The sequence below is a fragment of the Lutjanus erythropterus genome, chromosome 4, assembly GCF_056507025.1.
Source record: "Lutjanus erythropterus isolate fLutEry1 chromosome 4, fLutEry1.hap2, whole genome shotgun sequence".
Taxonomy (NCBI): domain Eukaryota; kingdom Metazoa; phylum Chordata; class Actinopteri; order Lutjaniformes; family Lutjanidae; genus Lutjanus; species Lutjanus erythropterus.
In genome coordinates, this window is record NC_139320.1 from 20,224,627 (window position 1) to 20,243,079 (window position 18,453).

Here is an 18,453-nt window from a genome sequence, read left to right on the forward strand (position 1 = left end):
GGAGATGAGTCTTGTCTGAAACATACTTGGCAGATTCTGGTGGATTCCAGCTTTATGGAAAGAGATCCTCTTCTGTCTTTTCTGTAGCGCACTCGTTCTTGACACCACTTTCCCACCCCGTCAGCTAGCTTATCAGACTGGTGTTGGCTGTTAAATTAGCACGGCAACAGCAGTCTGTAAGCTGGCTGAAGTTGTGGGCCTTCAGCATTTCAGTTGCGCTGTTTGTCTCATGTCAAGAATCAACTTCAGCTGGTGCATACGTGGATACAATGACCTGTCTTTACTGACACTGCTTTCATGCCAATCATCCCAGCTCTGGACATACTATGATGTAAAATTAATGAACAATAAAGTGATGATAAGTAACTGATGCCCTTGTCGCTTTCCTTTGTGCGGTGCGGCTTTTCCTAATAACTGACAAACGCACTCAAAGATCCTTTCACATTTTCAAACTGTAAAAGCTCTAGTTGCTCTCACTGCAATCTTATATTGTAGATGTTGAAATTTCCTTTTGTTGGAGCACTTCAAAGGCTTCTCGCTTTGAGCTGCAATGATTATTCAAAAGATAATTACTTCTAACTATTTTGATAATCAGTTTCATTCATTTTCCAAGATTCCAGCTGATTGAATGTAAGGACTTGCTACTTTTCTGTGTCATTTATGATAGTAAATGAAGAGTCTAGGTTTTTGACTGGTAGTTGGACAAAAGTCGCAATTTGAAGACACAACTTTGAGCTCTAGGAAATCATGATGAGCATTATCTGCATATCTGCTTTTTTTTCCATTTTATAGACTGATTAATTATGAAAATAATTGATAGTTGCAGTCTATGTTGGTTTAGAAGTTGCGTTTATTCTTGAGCTTGAAAGCAACAGCTGATAAGCAATCACATCACAAAGTCCACAATAATTTAATTTAATTTAATAAAATAGCTCCTACATTTTTTTCCCCTTGAGAGTCTCAATATGTGTCCCAATGAGACCTTTCAGTGCAAAGAAGTTACCTCGGTCCTCCCCACTGCAGATGTCAAAGTCGAGGAATGTTTGGCTTCCAGTAAACCAAACAACTTCGGTTTTTTTTACACATTCATTTTTTTGTCCCTCGTGATACTGTATTCTCTTGTCTACAAAGAGTCCAACGGCAAGGTGGTGCTGGTTAGTTTTTCCTATTGCAGGCACAGCTGCTTGTAGCTGGAGATGACTTGTTCAAGAGATGTAAAGCTGTCTAGAAAGTCCTCCTCTGAGATCCCAAATTTAATGTACTGATGGATGTAGGCCCTGTAAGGGAGGAAACAAAATGAGACAGGGAAATCACTAAAAGACTTTTAATGCAAAACCAAACAGCTCAATACTGGTTTTCATTAGTCTGTTTTAAAGTGATTAAAAAAGAAACCGTGACACTCATTTACAGTGGAAACTGTTCAAAGTGATCATGGTTACGGTAAGCAACTGCTTAAACAATGTAGAGCAACTGGGTGAATAAATCATAAAAATCTTTATTAGAGTGGAATGCCGAGGAGTCTCAGCCTGAGGACAGAGGTACAATTTCATTTTGAGGGTTTATTATTATATTTGTATGGTGGCACACTTGTGTTGTGATTGGCAGGACTATCTTTTAAATAAAAGTTTTAAACACGGGAATTTAAGAAACTATAAGATTCTGTAATGCTAGCACTTAAACTAGATGGTAAAATGAAAGCAGTGTCAATGCATGCACGCGTGCAGAAGTCAGCACCTCCTTTGGCCACCACAGTCAAAAAGACCTGAACACACCAGTTTCCACTGTAAATACAATGCCTGTATATAACTATTCCCTGTTATATTATAGAGCACTGTTTTTTCATAGCTGTCATGCTGTTTGGACCCACGTTTTCCTCAAAGTGATATTTAAGCCTTTCTGTGAGTAATCTGACTGACTGACTCACCTGGATGCAAACATATTCCAGGCTTTTCCCACCATGTTATCCAGAGGCCTGAGCAGAGCCTGACTGTTACTGACCAGCGTGGCAGATTTCTCATACTTAGTAAAAGGCACCGGGGATTTCCACAAGCTGAAAGCTTCTTCTGATGAGAGCCAGGAGGTGTACAGGGCCGGGTCCTCAAAGCCACCTGTGGACACAATTCACATCCCTCAGTCTGCATCTGCATTGTCTGAAGAGCTCATATATTAAAAACTAAAAGCTGCTGTTGCTATTGTAAGACTTTTTTATGTTATCAAACCATCAGCATCTCCATGGCTGTCGTGGATTTGTCAGGTGAAATCAAAAGAGAATTAAAACATTATTTCACCCAGTTGGTCAAGTTATTTTTTTTTAAATAAAATCAATCCATTTCAGTCATCTCTCTCACCTGTCTCTGCGCTGTAGACGTCTTTCCCTCTCAGTATGAGCAGGTTCGCCAGAGACGTGTTAAAGCTGGGTCCTGTAAGAGTCCTACGCTCCGAGGCTGCAGGTGGACGCACCTGCCAGTCAATACCTGAAACAGGGCATACAAGAAGGATCAAGATCAAGACATTTATGGTTCCACTTTCAAGCCCAAATATAACTTAGTAAACGTGCTATTATCTTGTTGTAATAAACTGAAACTGAAGTGCATAAATTGGATTTAGACAGAACTTGCCTTCCTCCATCTTGGTGTTGGAGATGAGCATCTGTCGCAGGTGTTTGAGCAGGCCTGGCCAGCTGAACGTGCTGTAAGCTATTGAGGAACTGGGCATCTGAGGGATGGTACATACACTGAGCAGCTTGTACTCTGGGTGGCATGCAAGGGCGCCGACTAACTCGCCTGAGAGACAGAGATGTTAAAGAATACGGTTACCATCAGGTAACAGAGTACACGCGATGACAAGATTGAAGGTTTGACCCAATGATGCTGGTAGTCAGAAGGATCTGATGACAAGATAATGACGACAACCGCCTTGAACTGATCCTTCATAAGTCCCGCCCCTTTTTACTCTGTTCTAATAACAATTGAGCAAGTTTGGTATCTCAGGCAACTTTCTCCTTTCCTTTTATCTGTACTCAGATATGCTACGTGCAAGGCTTATGTTGAAAACAAAAACAAATTGTGGTTAAAATGGTTAAAAAGATGTTGCCGAGGCACCTGTAAAAGTGACGCATATTCACGCGTTAAGTTCACTAATTTTAGCAAAATGCTAGCTAACTAGTGTGCTAATTTATATCAATCTTGTATATCAATGATCCATAAAAGCATGGTATTTCACCCAGGTGGACATGGTTTTGCAGGATGTAGCCGAGCATGCTTCTATGAAGTCATTGGCGTGTTCTGTGACCATCTCAGCCTGTGCTGAGTGCATGACAAAAAGTTGGATTGAGTGGCAAATTATGGGCTGATTTTATTTGTAAAACTTGAGAAATTGGACAAATTAGACAAAATAATACAATACAATATGAGAGGAGCATGTGACTGCACTATTAGACTCTCCTAATCCAATGTGTGTGTGTGTGTGTGTGTGTGTGTGTGTGTGTGTGTGTGTGTGTGTGTGTGTGTGTGTGTGTGTGTGTGTGTCTGGGCCTCTCTCACCCAGAGGATTCCTGCTGTAGACTCCGTGGGAGTCAGCAGTGAGCGTGGGCTGCAGGACGCTGCCCAGCTGTTGAGCGATCACCCTGTTGACGTCACTGAAGGAGATGTGTTTGATGTTGAGGAGCTGACTGCAGATCCTGTGCACCGTATCGTTCTCGTGCACCAGGATGGCGTCCGACAGCTGGTAGAGATGAGCCAGCGTCAGCACAGAGTTGTAATTCTGGACAATCACCTTAAAGGACAGGTCAGGGAAAATAAAGATTTTACAGCTCATTATTCTATACTAATATTAAAAACTGCCACTTATCTCCGTACCTCGCCAGTCCCGTACGGCCAGGTGAGGTGGTTGAGGATGAAGGACTTGGGGTAGACATCTCGGAGACACTGAGTGACATAGGTGCCGACGCCGGACCCGGTTCCCCCCGCTACACTCATCATGGCCATGAGGCCAGCCAGTCTGTCACAGCATTCCACCTCTCGCCTCACCAGCTCCTCCACCACATCTCTGTGACGAGGACCGTGGACACAGAACCTGGTGCAACAACAGAAGGTATATACTATTTTAAGGTAAAGAACTAATTTTGATGAAACGATTTATCAATTAGTGAACCAACAGAATATTAAGTGCCAGCTGTTTTGTTAAACAATCAGTTGCTTCAGTAATTTTTTGAGCAACACTTTTTGCATCTTCCAGCCTCTCAAATATAAGAATCTGATACATTAAATGCATAAATGATTGCAAACGTATATGGTAACTTTGGTATTTTTCAACCTCGACCCTATCTTCCCATGTTTTTGTTTCAAAATGACTAAATGGGAAACAATTTTTGTGCTGCAGCTGCACTTTAACAGTGCCCTGTTGCTCGGAGAGATTCTGTTGAAGGTCAGTTTTGTTTCTGCCAGCTGCAGCACGCTCCTTTAATACTGGAACAATTTCAAAAACTGTTAGAGACTTAGACACAAAAATATGGGAAAATGTGGTCCAAGTTCAAAAGTTAACCTTTAATATATCTGTGTTTTGGACTGTTGGTCCACCAATTGAAGGCACGACCTTGAGCTGTATAGACAAACTGATTAATTAATTGTAAAAAAAAAAAAAAAAAAAAAAAATCCACTGCAGATTAATCCAAAATGAGCCATACTTTAAGGACCAGAGTGTCAAATTAGTGGCATCTAGAGATGAGCTTGCAGACTGCAAACCCATCGCTTTACTCTCTTCCAGCTGTGTCGGAGAAACTACAGTGGCAGCGAAAGTAAAAAAAGACAAAACAAAAAAAAACAAAAAAAAAACAACAACAGCTAGACAGCTGTCATCAGTTTGTCCATTCATGGCTACTGTAGAAACATGGAGGTGCAGGTTTGTAATGATTATTTTCAGGTGATTATACATAAATGAAAGCATACTTTGAATATTATATTCAATTTTTGTGATATTCTATATTTTCCAAAACAACTGAACAAGTCAAATGCTGATATACTTGAAAGCTCTGAGAGCAAAAAAGCTAGTAAGTGGACCTTGAGGTTGGATTTGATTTTACATGATTACAAAATGACGATGTGAGTATGTGACAATGTTTAGCATTAATGCTCCTATAGTAATAACAGCAGCAGTCCAACTTTTGAGGATTGTTAAACAAATGATGAGGGGGTTTTTTTTCAGATTTTTTCAGATTTTGCAGAGAAAGTGAGAGAAAAATGTACTTACCCATTTGCCCAGTTGTTTCCAGAGCCCTGCTTCTGGCTGAAGTGTGAAGTTTCTCCATACCTCCACCTGCCAGACTGTGCAGCCCTGATGATACTCTGGTTGATCACTTTGGGCTCCATGTCCACCAGCACCGCCCTGGCTACAAGGTCTGCAGGGCGGGGAAACAAACCGGTGTGCAGTAAAGTTGCAGTCCGAAACCAAACGTTTTAAATGTAGAACAGCTGTGTTAGTTAGTTACCTCCATGTGCAGTCTGGTGGAAGAAGCGCTCACAGCTGGCTGCGCTGTACACTTTCCTCTGTCCCTCCAGAGCATCACTGCAGAGGATGTCAAACAGCTCATGACCCACCTGGTTACCACACTGACCCAGCTGCACTGTTACTATGGACATTATTCACCGAGGTAAACATTGAACTGTTCCAGAAGGAGCCAGGAAGTTTTCCGATTAGAGTATGAGAGCATGAAGTCTGCAGTCAACCGGTGAATTCACGGTGTGAGTGAAAAGTCTCATGACTGTCAGAGTAGACAGCAGTATCAACTAGTTTGAAGACAGCGTCCGTTCTGCCGTCTGTCTGCCGCCATAAAAAGTTAGAACGGCGTTTCCGGTCCACGCTCTCAAAACTTTCAAAATAAAACTCATTCACAATTTTATTGTATATGTGATGAATGGTTGAAACTTATTTTTGTGTCTCAAAGAAAAAGTAATAATACCTAATTTTAGCAAAAGAATGTCATTTACATTGTCTATTATTATTGTTATTATTATTTGTAGTAGTAGTAATAGTAGTAGTAGTAGTAGTAGTAGTATTAACTACACTGGTAATAGTATTCATTTTAGTTTTTATTATGTTATTCAGATGTCTGGATATCATCTGGGTATATTACAGGTGTTTCCTCAAACCAGAGTTATTGTAGTTTTGTATTTTTCATTAGTATTAAACTCTTATTTGGTTCATAAGTTTTGGATTTCAGTTCGGTTTAGCGTCAGATAATTTACATCGTGGGTTTGCTGGTTTCAGTTCTGTTTTTATTATTTAACAATGCAAAGTTTTAGTTTCGCTTTTGTTAGTTTCGGTATTATTTTTAGATGTTTATTTATTAGAGGAATGGTTGTTCAGAACAGGTGAAACAAACACAACATTTTGTGAGGGCAATTGACTCAAACTCTTGTAGATATCTGTCCCGTTACTGAAACTAAAGACATTTCCTAAATGTTTTTATTTTATTTTAGTTCGTTTTGCAAGTACACGATATTATTTCAGTCAGTTTGTTAGTTTTTTCTTTTATCAGTACTATCTAAAATTTGATGTAAAATGTTGTTATTACTTGCAATAAAAAGGAGGATTGTCTAACGTTTAATTTGTAGTGCGCTCCTGTTGTTGTTTTTATGACAAAATAAAAGCAGCCCGCTCAGGTTACCGCCCCTTTTGTTGAGTGTTGCAGTGCGCATGCTCAGTGTAGTAGCCGGTTATGGCGGCGGTGTGTGTTTGTCCATGAGGTGGGGGGACGCCTGCTGCTATTCTTGCGGTGTGTGACAGAGCGATCCGTGCGAAGCGCTGCCATGGCTGGAGTGTTTGACATTGATTTGGACCAGCCGGAGGAAAATGTCTCCGACGATGAGAATGAGGAGGTACTTTAATGGGAGATGTTGAACGGAACTGCGAGAGTTGTCACATCAGAAACTCTTCACGCACAGCAGCTAGCATTTAGCTTGTTAGCCGTTAGCCTGATAGCCTGCCAGCCACCGCAGGCCTGCTTCTCCTGCAGCCGGAGCTCTCAGGCCTTGTCAGACGGGGTTAGCAGAGGCTAACGCTAGCTTCGCCACCGTTACCTGACAGCGATCATGACAGAGCTGTCACTTGTTTTGTTCTTATTTTACCAGTAGTTATAGCTAGTGGTGAAATGCATGTGTTGTGAACGCTGTCACGTTTAAAAACCATCGCTGTCATGTTGGAGTTGTGCAAGCAAAGCCTTACTTGGCCAAAGGTGCTGCTGCAGTGATAAATGTGGCTCGGCTGTGTGCAACAGTTTATTTTGGCAAGACTGTTACAGAGTGGGACTGTATGGAGTTAAAGCTGAGTGTTTCTGTTTACAGTGAGGCTGAAACACAACAATACAGCACCGCTACAGATCTACACTGTACATTTAACATAGAACAACAATCACTTACAATTATGATGTGTAAATAAATACTGATTTATACGCACGTGTCAAACTGGGTATCTTATTACAACAAAACACGATCATCTGCTATCACAGGAGTAATGCAGTGATTAAATAGAAGACACAAACAGTATCAAATGTGTACTTACTTTCCATTAAGATAAACAACTTTTGCTAAATGTGTTGATGTCCATGTAGCATGGATTGGGCAACTTTTAAATCACTGCAGCTCTGGTTGGTCAGGATCACATTACAGCTCCTGTGTGCATGTGTTGGCTAAACTTATTGTACAGCTGGATTTAATGTAAAGTGGGATTATTTTCATTACACATTAATCACTTTATTTCTCTATTAATCGATTAGTTGTCCCAGTCACAGTTAAATGGATCAAAGATAATGTCTTGTAGGGCCCAGCCAATACAGATATAAGTGAGAATTTCAATATTGGCAGATATTTTTTAAACAGAATGTATTATACAGAATATATTCATAATGCACATTTTTTGTGAGGACCCCTCAAATTTGTCTAACAAATAATAACAAAAGTTTGTGGTAACAAAGGCAGGATATCAGGGCACTGAAACAGTAAAGTCTCACCTATATTTTTATTGATTTAATTTAAATAACTTTAAATAAAAAAAGTTTTTAGATATATGAGAGCATATATCAGATAACATAGATTCTGATACCAATATAGACTGATAAAGTTGTGATGGACCAATATTGGGCCAATAATATCAGCCAACTAATATATCAGTTGGACTTTAAATGTCTGGTTTTGTATAATCAATGGTGCAAAACCGGAAAGGTTTTGAGATTCAGTTTTGTAGGTTTTTGGAATTTGTGCTTGAAAGATGAGCCAATTGATTAATTTATTATCAAAATAGCTTCCAATTATATTTTCTGTCGATCAACGTTATTTGTTGCAGAGCTGAATGTAAGCAGTAATATTATGCCTATTTCATTAGTTACATGATGTCATATGAAGTACACTTCTTTATTATTAAGACTTAAACAAGCTTGATTATATGTTTAGTTTAATTTTTCCATTTATAGTGATTTATTTGTAAAAGTTGTCAAGTACTGTATTATAAATTTTTATCAATCAACAATATCAATACCGCTATCAATATAGTTAAACAGGCATAAAGTGTTTCAACACAGGAAAGAGCAGGAGATACAGAAATGTTCTTATGTGGTTAAAATCTATTTCTGATTAATTCCAGAAAAATGAAAAATGTAAAAAAGAATGTGGCGTAAAAAAAAAAAGCAATCTTTAGATCAAATCGTAGCCTAATTTCTGATGCTGTGTGGATGTTCATCAGAAAGTTCTGCTCATGTTTGCTGTAGTTATTTATTAGAACAAAATCACTAACTTATGATTATGTTGTGTTTTCTGCTTTTCCTTCTAGGCTCAAATCAATGATATCATGGACCAGTGCAGCGGATTTGAGTTGTAAGTATTCAACATGTCCTCTTCTGCTTGTGTTCATGTACAATGCATTAAATGTTGTCTCTGCAGCAACATGGACGACTGTGAGAAGATCGAGATCTCAGAAGACAACGTCAATCAGGGGACGGAGAACATCAGACCGGAGTGTTTTGAACTGCTGCGGGTCCTGGGGAAAGGTGGTTATGGAAAGGTACTTACGTTACCCAAGAGGCAGCAAGAGAGTAGAAAGTATTCTTAACATGCACACACTCATGCAAATACACAGTTTGGATTGTTGCTCCTCTATAATGTGAGTTCTAGAGTGATTCTTTCAACTGTTGTGATTCTTTTAAACATTTTTACTTCTTTTCTCTTCTCTGCAGGTTTTTCAAGTCAGAAAAGTTGTTGGAGCTGCAGCAGGAAAAATATTTGCTATGAAAGTTTTAAAAAAGGTACTTTTTCAAATTCTTTCCTCATGAAAGCTTAAATCATTTCAGTCAGAGTGATGTACAGCTGCTCTGTCTGTATCCCCTGAATGTAATTGCATGCTTGTTATTACAAATAAACATTATGGTGCTTCTGTCTGCAAATATTGGCTGTCCTTGAAGCCTGTGGTGGGGTAAGATTTCACTGCTAGCTGGTAGATTGCCATCTGTGCTGCTGCAGGCTTGGCACCTAAAAGTCTCTGCCTCAGCCCGTTAGATTCCGCTAGATATTCACACTGCTTCTGCTTGATTGGCTAAAATGACCCCAGTGACACGTTGAATACCTGCCAGATTTCATCCAGTCGTGTTTCAATTGTTAAGCTTCAGGGTGACGAACATTTACGTGCAGCACGGCTTTGATTAAGGCCTGTAGGCCATTGCTCGTGTTTATGAAGCATCTCAGAGTACAGAGTTAGTCCTGACTTGCCCAAAATCCTCAGAGTGACATCTATGCAGTCCTGCATTTAGGCCGAGGAATGAAAGTGAAGCCTTTTTCAAATACCTAATCAGAGTTATTCCATTGGAATTATATTATTTACGCTTACTTAAAAACAGGAAAATATAGCTACAACAGAGATGATGCAGGAATTAACAGCTGTGGTTGACATTATTTCATCTGTGTAATTTTTATTTTTAGATAAAATATATTATCAGTCTTTCTGTGTGTTCAACAAGCTTGTACATTGAAACCACTGAGGAAAAACTGCAAGAAGTCATCAATAATTTTTCTTTTTACGAGTGTCATATACCGGCCATGCCATTTACTCTTAAATGAGAACTTTGATTCCTTGTTGTGTGTGTGTGTGTGTGTGTGTATGTAGGAAGGCTCATAAATAACTTAAGTCGAAGTTGAACTACAGTGATTCTGAGATGCTTGATAAACACGTGCACTGATTATATAACACAATTAATGATGAGTAGCAGCATGGTAGAGCAGTTATGCTTTGTAGTAGCTGATGACAGTTAGCTACTTTTGCAAGCTATCTGTCATCTATTAAAGCCAAGAAAAGCCCACTTTGTGAGTAAGAAGGGGTTAAAAATTCAGAGTGCAATGCATACTACTTAATTGGTCTCAACAAGAAGTGAGGTCAAGAAAGACTTCTCAGTCAGCAAGCTTGTGCTGCACAGTTCGACTCAAAGGGCTCGCCACAGCCTCAGCGCGCCTGTTGGAGCTCCATCTGTTGTCGTAGTTCTCACAGTCAAAGCTGAGACAACACTGTTGCTGACAGGCAGCTCTTTAACTTTCTGACAGAAGTGGTTAGCAAACAAACAGAAGCAGGAGCAGAGGAGAGGAAGAGTGGAGAGGAACAAAAGGCTCTGGCTGTGCACATATAAACCCACAACAGTGCTTTTGACACCATTATACTCCATAGAACTGTAATCCACATGTGTACGGTATGTTTTAATGCGGTTTTCATTGTAAGCTTTTGTATTGTATTTCTTTGAATAGTAAGTAATAATTAAGGACTGCCGCTGTCAGAGCATAACTGACTTGTCAAACTTTATTTATTCATTAAACTAGTTTAGCAATAATTAAGAAATGTCACTCCTCCGTCACAGTGACACAGTTGCCTAAATTGCTCAGCTCAGCCCCCGCTTGCCAGATGTTGTACAGTTGAATGCTTCTCTCTATTTGTCAGGCAGGCAAGCAGCTCATAAGGCAGTGATACACAGACTATTTTTTGGTGAAAATCACTTCAGACATGGGACTGATCCGATCCAGTAAGGGGTATCAGGGTGTAATATTAAAGTAAAGCATTCATTAGGTATCAGATCTTTGTCACCAATGACAGTTACCAACATAAACCACTGTATTTTTAGCAAACACATTACAAACCCATAACAAAAAGTGACATTTGCATTTTGGGACATAAAATAGCAAATTTAAACTCAGCAATGTTTTAAGGGGAAATTATGTTAATGAGTGCAGTCTCTCTGCCTATCAGCTGCACATATGGATGTCACAAGCCAGGATCCTACAGTGCCCCACAATGGTTGAAGCAGTTACACAAGTTGCATTACACAAACTACACAAACTTTCCAGATTGAACTTGAGTTTTAACTTCTTGTGATCTTACTAATAATAATCATAGTCAGAAACATTAAGAAAAAAGTAGTGCTTGTATCAGGATAGTGTCTGTATCAACAGATATTGGAAATGGATCACTACAGGGTTGCACTGCTCTCCGCAGTACATCTGTATTTGCCACCTGACTAATGTTCATATGCTTCTTTGGGGTGGGGGCACCAGGCTATGATTGTACGCAACGCCAAGGACACAGCCCATACCAAGGCAGAGAGGAATATCCTGGAGGAGGTGAAGCATCCCTTCATCGTTGATCTCATCTACGCCTTCCAGACAGGAGGAAAACTGTATCTCATCCTGGAGTATCTTAGTGGTCAGTACAACAAAATACACACACATACACTCTCTCTTACACTCAGGAGGATGAATGAATGCAGAATACATGTGAAATCACTCTGGTTGTATTGCAGTGTTTGCGCTTATGTCTAATCTTGACTATGATGTATGAGTGTCACACATGTTAACAACATGAACCCGTGTTCATGTGTGCAGGAGGAGAACTTTTCATGCAGTTGGAGAGGGAGGGCATCTTCATGGAAGACACAGCCTGGTAAGTGCTCTTCATTTTCATATTAACAGAGATGCACACACACGTCATCACTGTGGAAAATATACATTTCTGATTGGACGGCACTTATTTATAGTCAATGTATTATCCAAAGTAGGACGGAGAAGCAGTAATTGTGCCAGTGTAGCAATAAAAATCTATGCCAGTGTACACTATATTTACTATCTTTTCCAATGGGAAACTGCCATTATACAAGCCAGATATCATCTTCTCCACACCAACCAGACTACTGGCAAAATCAGTAATTTTTCTTGGCAGAACAAAGGAGTTGCTGGTCTACCGCTGCCTCAATCAATTACATTAAAACTAAACTAAAAGATCGAGGCAGCAGTACACCAGCAACTGCCATGTTCTTCGAGGTAAAATTACTTTTCTACCAAAGGAGTGTGGTTTAGCCAGAGAGCACTGTTTGGCTTGTGTAATGGAAGTTTCCCATTGAAAAGGCTGTCTGACAGCAACGAAGGTGGTCAGAATATTCTAAATATAGTGTACACTTAAACACTTTTTTTTTTTTTTTTGATGGGCCTTTAAGCGGCTAAGATATGTTTATTTGGTGACACTGTCGACAACAGTACATTGTTTGGTTTCTGTGCTGGTACTCATCTCTGCTATCCCAAACTGGGGGCTTGTTCTTGGCATGAAGTTGATCGTATTTGGTGAAATGTTTTCTTTGTTTTTCTCCCTAGTTTCTACCTGGCAGAGATCTCCATGGCTCTGGGCCACCTGCACCAGAAGGGCATCATCTACAGAGACCTAAAGCCTGAGAACATCATGCTCAGCAGCCAAGGTGTGTGTGTCAGAAATGTCTTAAATTTCATTGTATTTTTCCTTAAAACATAACCATCCACCTGCTCAAATATCATGCATGTCACACTGTTGTGATTTAATACAGATGTTCTTGAATATCTGCCAAAAAGAGGCAGGATTGTAAAGGACTGTAAATAACAGCATCTGATTATGTGTTGTTTTCCTTTCAGGCCATGTAAAGTTGACAGACTTTGGACTGTGCAAAGAGTCGATTCACGACGGCACAGTCACCCACACTTTCTGCGGCACCATCGAATACATGCAAGTCGTGCTTTTTCCTCCTCCTCTAATGTTTACAGCTGATTCATTAACGTTAGTTCATTAGTGATAAATGTGCACTCCTGTTGTTGCAGGGCCCCAGAGATCTTGATGAGGAGCGGACACAACAGAGCGGTGGACTGGTGGAGTCTGGGCGCTCTGATGTATGACATGCTCACAGGAGCGGTCAGTTAAACCTTTAAACACATGAACCTTTCTGCTTCATTCTTAATAATGCGCTGTCATAAAATATGGATCATAATTTGAAACGTTTGAGTAACCGCTTCCTTTCTTTTCCCGCTGTAGCCTCCGTTCACCGGTGAAAACCGGAAAAAGACCATCGACAAGATCCTGAAGTGTAAGCTCAGCCTGCCGCCCTACCTCACGCAAGAAGCTCGAGACCTCCTGAAACGGGTACATGCTGTTTGTTTAGAGTTTATACTTCTCATGTTTATCCAAAATAAATGTGGAGTTGTTATGTAATGTCTTCTTCTGACATTTGACTGCTGGTCATACAGCTGCTGAAGAGAAACGCCTCGTCACGGCTGGGAGCTGGAGCAGGAGACGCTGCAGAGGTGCAGGTGAGGACGTGGACCATGCCTCCAAACATGGCGATACAAACACACTAGCCCTACTTCAGAGCAGCACACAATGATATATTGCTTTTATATCACATGGGAAAATTTCACTGACCAAAGGTAGCATCTCCCAACCTTTTGTCTTAAGAGACTTTTAAGGTCAATCATTGAGTAAATGATGTAAACAACTGACAAAATTGTACAATTGGGATAAATTTAGTGTTTTCTTCTCCCTGGCACTTGGTCATTGTTGTATTAAGTCTTTGGGGTTAGTTTGGGGTTAATTGTTTACTTTTCTAATGCAGGACAAGGCTGTTCACAGACAGTGAATACTATATGAATACAGACATGTAAATATAGCTTGTGTTCACCGTGCCTTTATCCTGTGAGATTTTTTGATCTTAAATAAGGGCATTTACTTCTCTTCATGGAAATGAATGAAATGCTGAGATAAAGGCCATTTTTTTAAGCTTTCTTCTACCTTTTGAAATCAAGAAGGCCTCTCGACCCCCTGTGAAGCTTTGGTGGCCCCTAGTGGGGGTCAGGACCCCCAGGTTGTGAACCAGCGCCCCACTGGCTTACTTATGTGGTTGGTTTCTAAAAACACACTGTGTCTGCACTGCTGAAGATCTTACATAGTTACAGAGACTCTGATAGAACCTTTTCAGTATCACTTTTTTTTAAATCAGTGATACTAATTAAGGTCCTGTTCCATTTAGTGTAGCAGAGCCTTTCCTGCACAATCAAAATGGCTGCTGTGAAAAAGCTCTTTGCTTTTACTTCAATTTAAGTTTTAAGCTTTGTTCAAGAACCACAACTTTGCAAAACCCAGGAACCTAATAATCAGAGTCCTTGTCCCACAGCTCCTCTTACAACACTCTGATGCACTGGAAAAATCAGTGGCTGCATGAATGGCAGCTTGTTTAAAAATTTCCAGACTGAGAGGCTGTGTTTCGTGGCCCTCTGTTCATACAGCAGCACTCTGTTTGCATTTGATGTCTCACAGGCTCATCCCTTCTTTCGACACATCAACTGGGAGGACTTACTGGCTCGGAAAGTGGAGCCTCCCTTCAAACCTTTCCTGGTGAGTATCACAGGAGCAGACCACTAAAAAAATCTGATTTGGAGAGTATACAAATTTGAGACTGTGAAAGGGACAATCATCTTAAAAATAAAAAATACATATTTTCGCTCTGGCCTGTTGTGCTCTTTGTAGGGCTGTATGTAGAAGCTACTTTCTTTTTATGGTATAAAGAAAGTAGCTCCAACAGGAAACTGCTCACAACAAGGTCTGTGGATTATCTTCGTCTTATCTTATCTTATCTTAGTTTTTCACATATATTTTGTTGGTGTTTTAGAACCACAAGCCGAGCGGCATCTAGTTCCATTATATTAGTGAGAAGACTGACATCTCTACAGCCAATACCTCCAAAACTCTGCAACTCACACCAAAACAGTCTAGATGGATAAATAACACGACAGGCCAGAGCAAAAATACATATTTTTGATTCTGGGGTGAACCATCCCTTTAAATGTTGAAACGAGATCACTGTCAGTTCACTAATAATGCTGCTTGAGAAGCTTAAGATAAGGTTTAATTCTGGTTGCCTGCCAAGAAAACTGAATACGTTTGAGTAATTGAAGGCAGGTGTTCTCTGGTTTCAGACCTATGTGCTGTGAGTTCTGACACATCTGCTCATGTTGCCGCTCCTCCTCACCTGTGTTTGTTTTCTCATCTGTCTTTGCAGCAATCAGCCGAAGATGTGAGTCAGTTTGACTCAAAGTTCACCAGTCAGACACCAGTCGACAGTCCAGATGACTCAACCCTCAGCGAGAGTGCCAATCAAGCCTTCCTGGTAGCTTTCGGACTATATTTCTCCATCTTTTGTTTGTTTTGTTAAATTTGGCGAGTCGTTGATATTTTATATTCAATGTCTTGTGATCACAAGAGGGAAATACTCCAAAAAGTTCATATTTTTAGGAGGCCTTATTTGAATGGATGATAAGTGTTGCAATTTTTCATGATTATCATCTGTTAATCAGTATGTAAAACTCTTTGCTAACAATGAAGCTGGCTTCCCTTATAAGTTATTTTAAAAAGGCACCACAGGTTTGCAAAAAATCATGTCATTTGTTAAACAGGCTTGTTTTCCTCCTCTGAATCCACACTGCTGCCCCTGCCTTCCTTGCACTCTTTCTGCCGACAGCCAGCCCCCTCGAATGTGATTGTGCGCCCACTACACCTGTGTTTTGTCTCTGATGTTTTTGTCCTTGTAGGGTTTCACATACGTCGCCCCGTCAGTCCTGGAAAACATCAAAGAAAAGTTCTCGTTTGAGCCAAAAATCCGCTCACCTCGACGGATCATGGGCAGCCCGAGAACACCTCTCAGGTATGTCAGTGTGTCTGCAGACCAATAGATAAAAACTAAAAAGCTAAGACTGGGTTGCACCCACCAAGTCTAATTTAATCTAATACTAATGAGTGAATCCAGATTTAAAATGAGCTCTGTTGCACAATTAAAAACTAATCTTTTAGTAAATCCAAATGTATTTATTTTTATTTTAAAGTTCATTGTTTTTGCTTGCTAGATCAAGTTTTTAAAGGCACATTGTTAACAAGCTAGCTAAAAACAAAATGTTGCAATGTTTGATATTAGAAAAAACTTATTACATATTTATTATTCTTATGTGTTCTTTTTCTTATTTACTTATTACTTTGCTCAATTCATCTCAAAAATGGTGGCTTCTGAAAATTAAATTATGTTGCATCAAACTTTAAAGCTGGCTTAAAATGAAGAAAGATTAAATTAAAACCTCTTTATACCTCAGTTTAGTTTTTACTCTAAAGCCAGATTAAATTTAATTCTGTAAAAGTATTAAGATCAAGTCATGATTTAATTGGGTTTAAAAATTAATCCTTGGTGGTAAGACTGTTAAAATAGCCAGGAATACACACAGAACTACACATGGAAACATGTCTTCCGCGTTGGTCAGTGTAACAGATGCCTCGTCTCTTTCTGTCCTTTACAGCCCAGTCAAGTTCTCAGCAGGGGACTGCTGGGCCCGGAGCCCCCTCCTCCCCGGCGGAGGACCAAGTGTCCTCCAGTCACCTCAGGACCAGGCCATGGAGCTGTCCACCCCAGAGCAGATGGACATCACGACGAGCTCCGAGGCCTCGGCCCCTCTCCCCATCCGTCAGCCCGCCGGGGTCAACCTGGCTCAGATGAAGCAGCAAGCATATCCCCTGGTGGCTAAGAGGCCCGAGCATCTACGTATGAACCTATGACCCACCACGCCTCTTTAGGAGAGTTTATTTCTTGACTCTTTTTTTCTTTTGTTGATATTTTTTAAGAAACAAAGCAAAAAGATATGGATGCTAGAGACAATTAAAATCCAAAATTGCACATCCGCACACTACATATACTGTCACGGCCTGGAGTTCGTGCGTGGGCCTGGGACTCCAGCGCGCTGCAGTTCAAAGTGCTATCGACGACATCACCGTCTTCACCACTTCTCCTCTGACACCTCAGGTCTCTAGACCTCTGTCTTCTGACCCTCTCTTTCTCAACTGGACTGGTAGGACTGGAAATCTTTCAAGGAGCTACGGCCTTTGAGCAACCTGGAAATCAAAGGCGATAATGTATCACACAGTATGCAAGCAAGATTTACTCTGACGTGCAGTTAGTCTGCAGTACAAGATGACGTCCAAAGTGCTTTGTGCTATTTGAATGAATGAATGCCAGCGAGGAAATTGCTTCCACAGGGAGATTTTGACGGTTCTTCTTTTAAAAAAAAAATGCTTCCTGGCTCTGAATAAAATCATATGAATTTGGTTTATTGTCGAAAAAGATCAAAGAAATGAGTGTGAGCAGCGGACAAGCAGAGGTTCTGTTGTTGATGAATATAGCTTTATGTCTTACGGTGTTTTACAGAATGGATGCATTAACTGTGCTATACATCAATGATGAATCAGAGAGCCTAAATTAAACAACAAAAAAACAATGACTTTTTACATTCTTTCGGCGTTGGTGTTGTGGATGATTTTTGTGGAATGGCTTATTTGATGTGGGAACCGTATTTCAATTATCTGCTCTTCAGGCGTGCTGCAGTGCACTATGGGATGTATCACTGGATCAGCTGACACGTCACCACCAGACATAATTCAACTTGATCACCATCAAACCCCCCCACCACCCCCCGAAAAAACACCAAACTCATCTTGGTGCTGCTTTGTTGCGACTCCACCCTGGCCTCCCAACAGACTGAGGGACTCGGCGGTGACAGGAGGTCGGACCCCCGCTGGCCCCTAAAGCGAATTCATATTAGAGACTGTGGCACCAGTTGATCTGGACACTGTCTGCATCTGTGGGCTTTAAAAATGCTCCAAAACCACTGGGACATTTACAGCCTCGTGCATCAGCGTTCACTTGTTTAGGAGGGAAATTTTAGAAATCCTGAAAAGCAAGGAAAATTATAATAAAACGGAAAAAAAAAAACACAGAGTGCAGTGTCTCTTTGTGTACCGTTAAAGGGACAATTCAGCTTTTTTTAATGTGGATATCTCATCAGTGTTGATAATAAATGTAGTCATTTTATAGCTACTACATCTAGTTTCTAATTGATTATGAAAGTGTCTCAGCATATTTCTGATGCCGCTGTATAATATAACTTAACAGGACCATCAACAAGAAGATCTGCTATTTCTGTATAGTTTTTCTTAATGGCTGCCATGGGGTTGGATTCCTCATGAAGACATAGACACAGTAAGCAGTACATTAACGAATAAAAAAGAAGCAGGAGGACATTTTTATTAAGATGATTTTATTTATGT

General features: G+C 40.3%; 2 protein-coding genes across 2 annotated transcripts; one reads left to right on the forward strand and one right to left on the reverse strand.

Annotated features, from left to right (window-relative positions):
- Positions 1-832: 832 nt before the first annotated feature.
- Positions 833-5,756, reverse strand: tubd1 (tubulin, delta 1). The gene is made up of 8 exons (XM_084716381.1): positions 5,486-5,756; positions 5,248-5,395; positions 3,858-4,074; positions 3,543-3,774; positions 2,619-2,783; positions 2,349-2,474; positions 1,925-2,108; positions 833-1,277 (listed from the first exon to the last, which is right to left on the reverse strand). The coding sequence occupies exons 1-8, from the start codon at positions 5,634-5,636 to the stop codon at positions 1,166-1,168; spliced, it is 1,335 nt and encodes a 444-aa protein (XP_084572507.1). The 5' UTR covers positions 5,637-5,756; the 3' UTR covers positions 833-1,165.
- Positions 5,757-6,684: 928 nt separating this feature from the next.
- On the forward strand, positions 6,685-17,624 carry rps6kb1b (ribosomal protein S6 kinase B1b). The gene is made up of 15 exons (XM_084717307.1): positions 6,685-6,875; positions 8,821-8,864; positions 8,931-9,051; positions 9,224-9,292; positions 11,577-11,724; positions 11,904-11,961; positions 12,666-12,766; positions 12,957-13,077; positions 13,140-13,230; positions 13,351-13,458; positions 13,563-13,625; positions 14,629-14,706; positions 15,371-15,478; positions 15,900-16,012; positions 16,653-17,624. Exons 1-15 carry the CDS (start codon positions 6,807-6,809, stop codon positions 16,906-16,908), a joined length of 1,548 nt encoding a protein of 515 aa, XP_084573433.1. The 5' UTR covers positions 6,685-6,806; the 3' UTR covers positions 16,909-17,624.
- Positions 17,625-18,453: the final 829 nt, after the last annotated feature.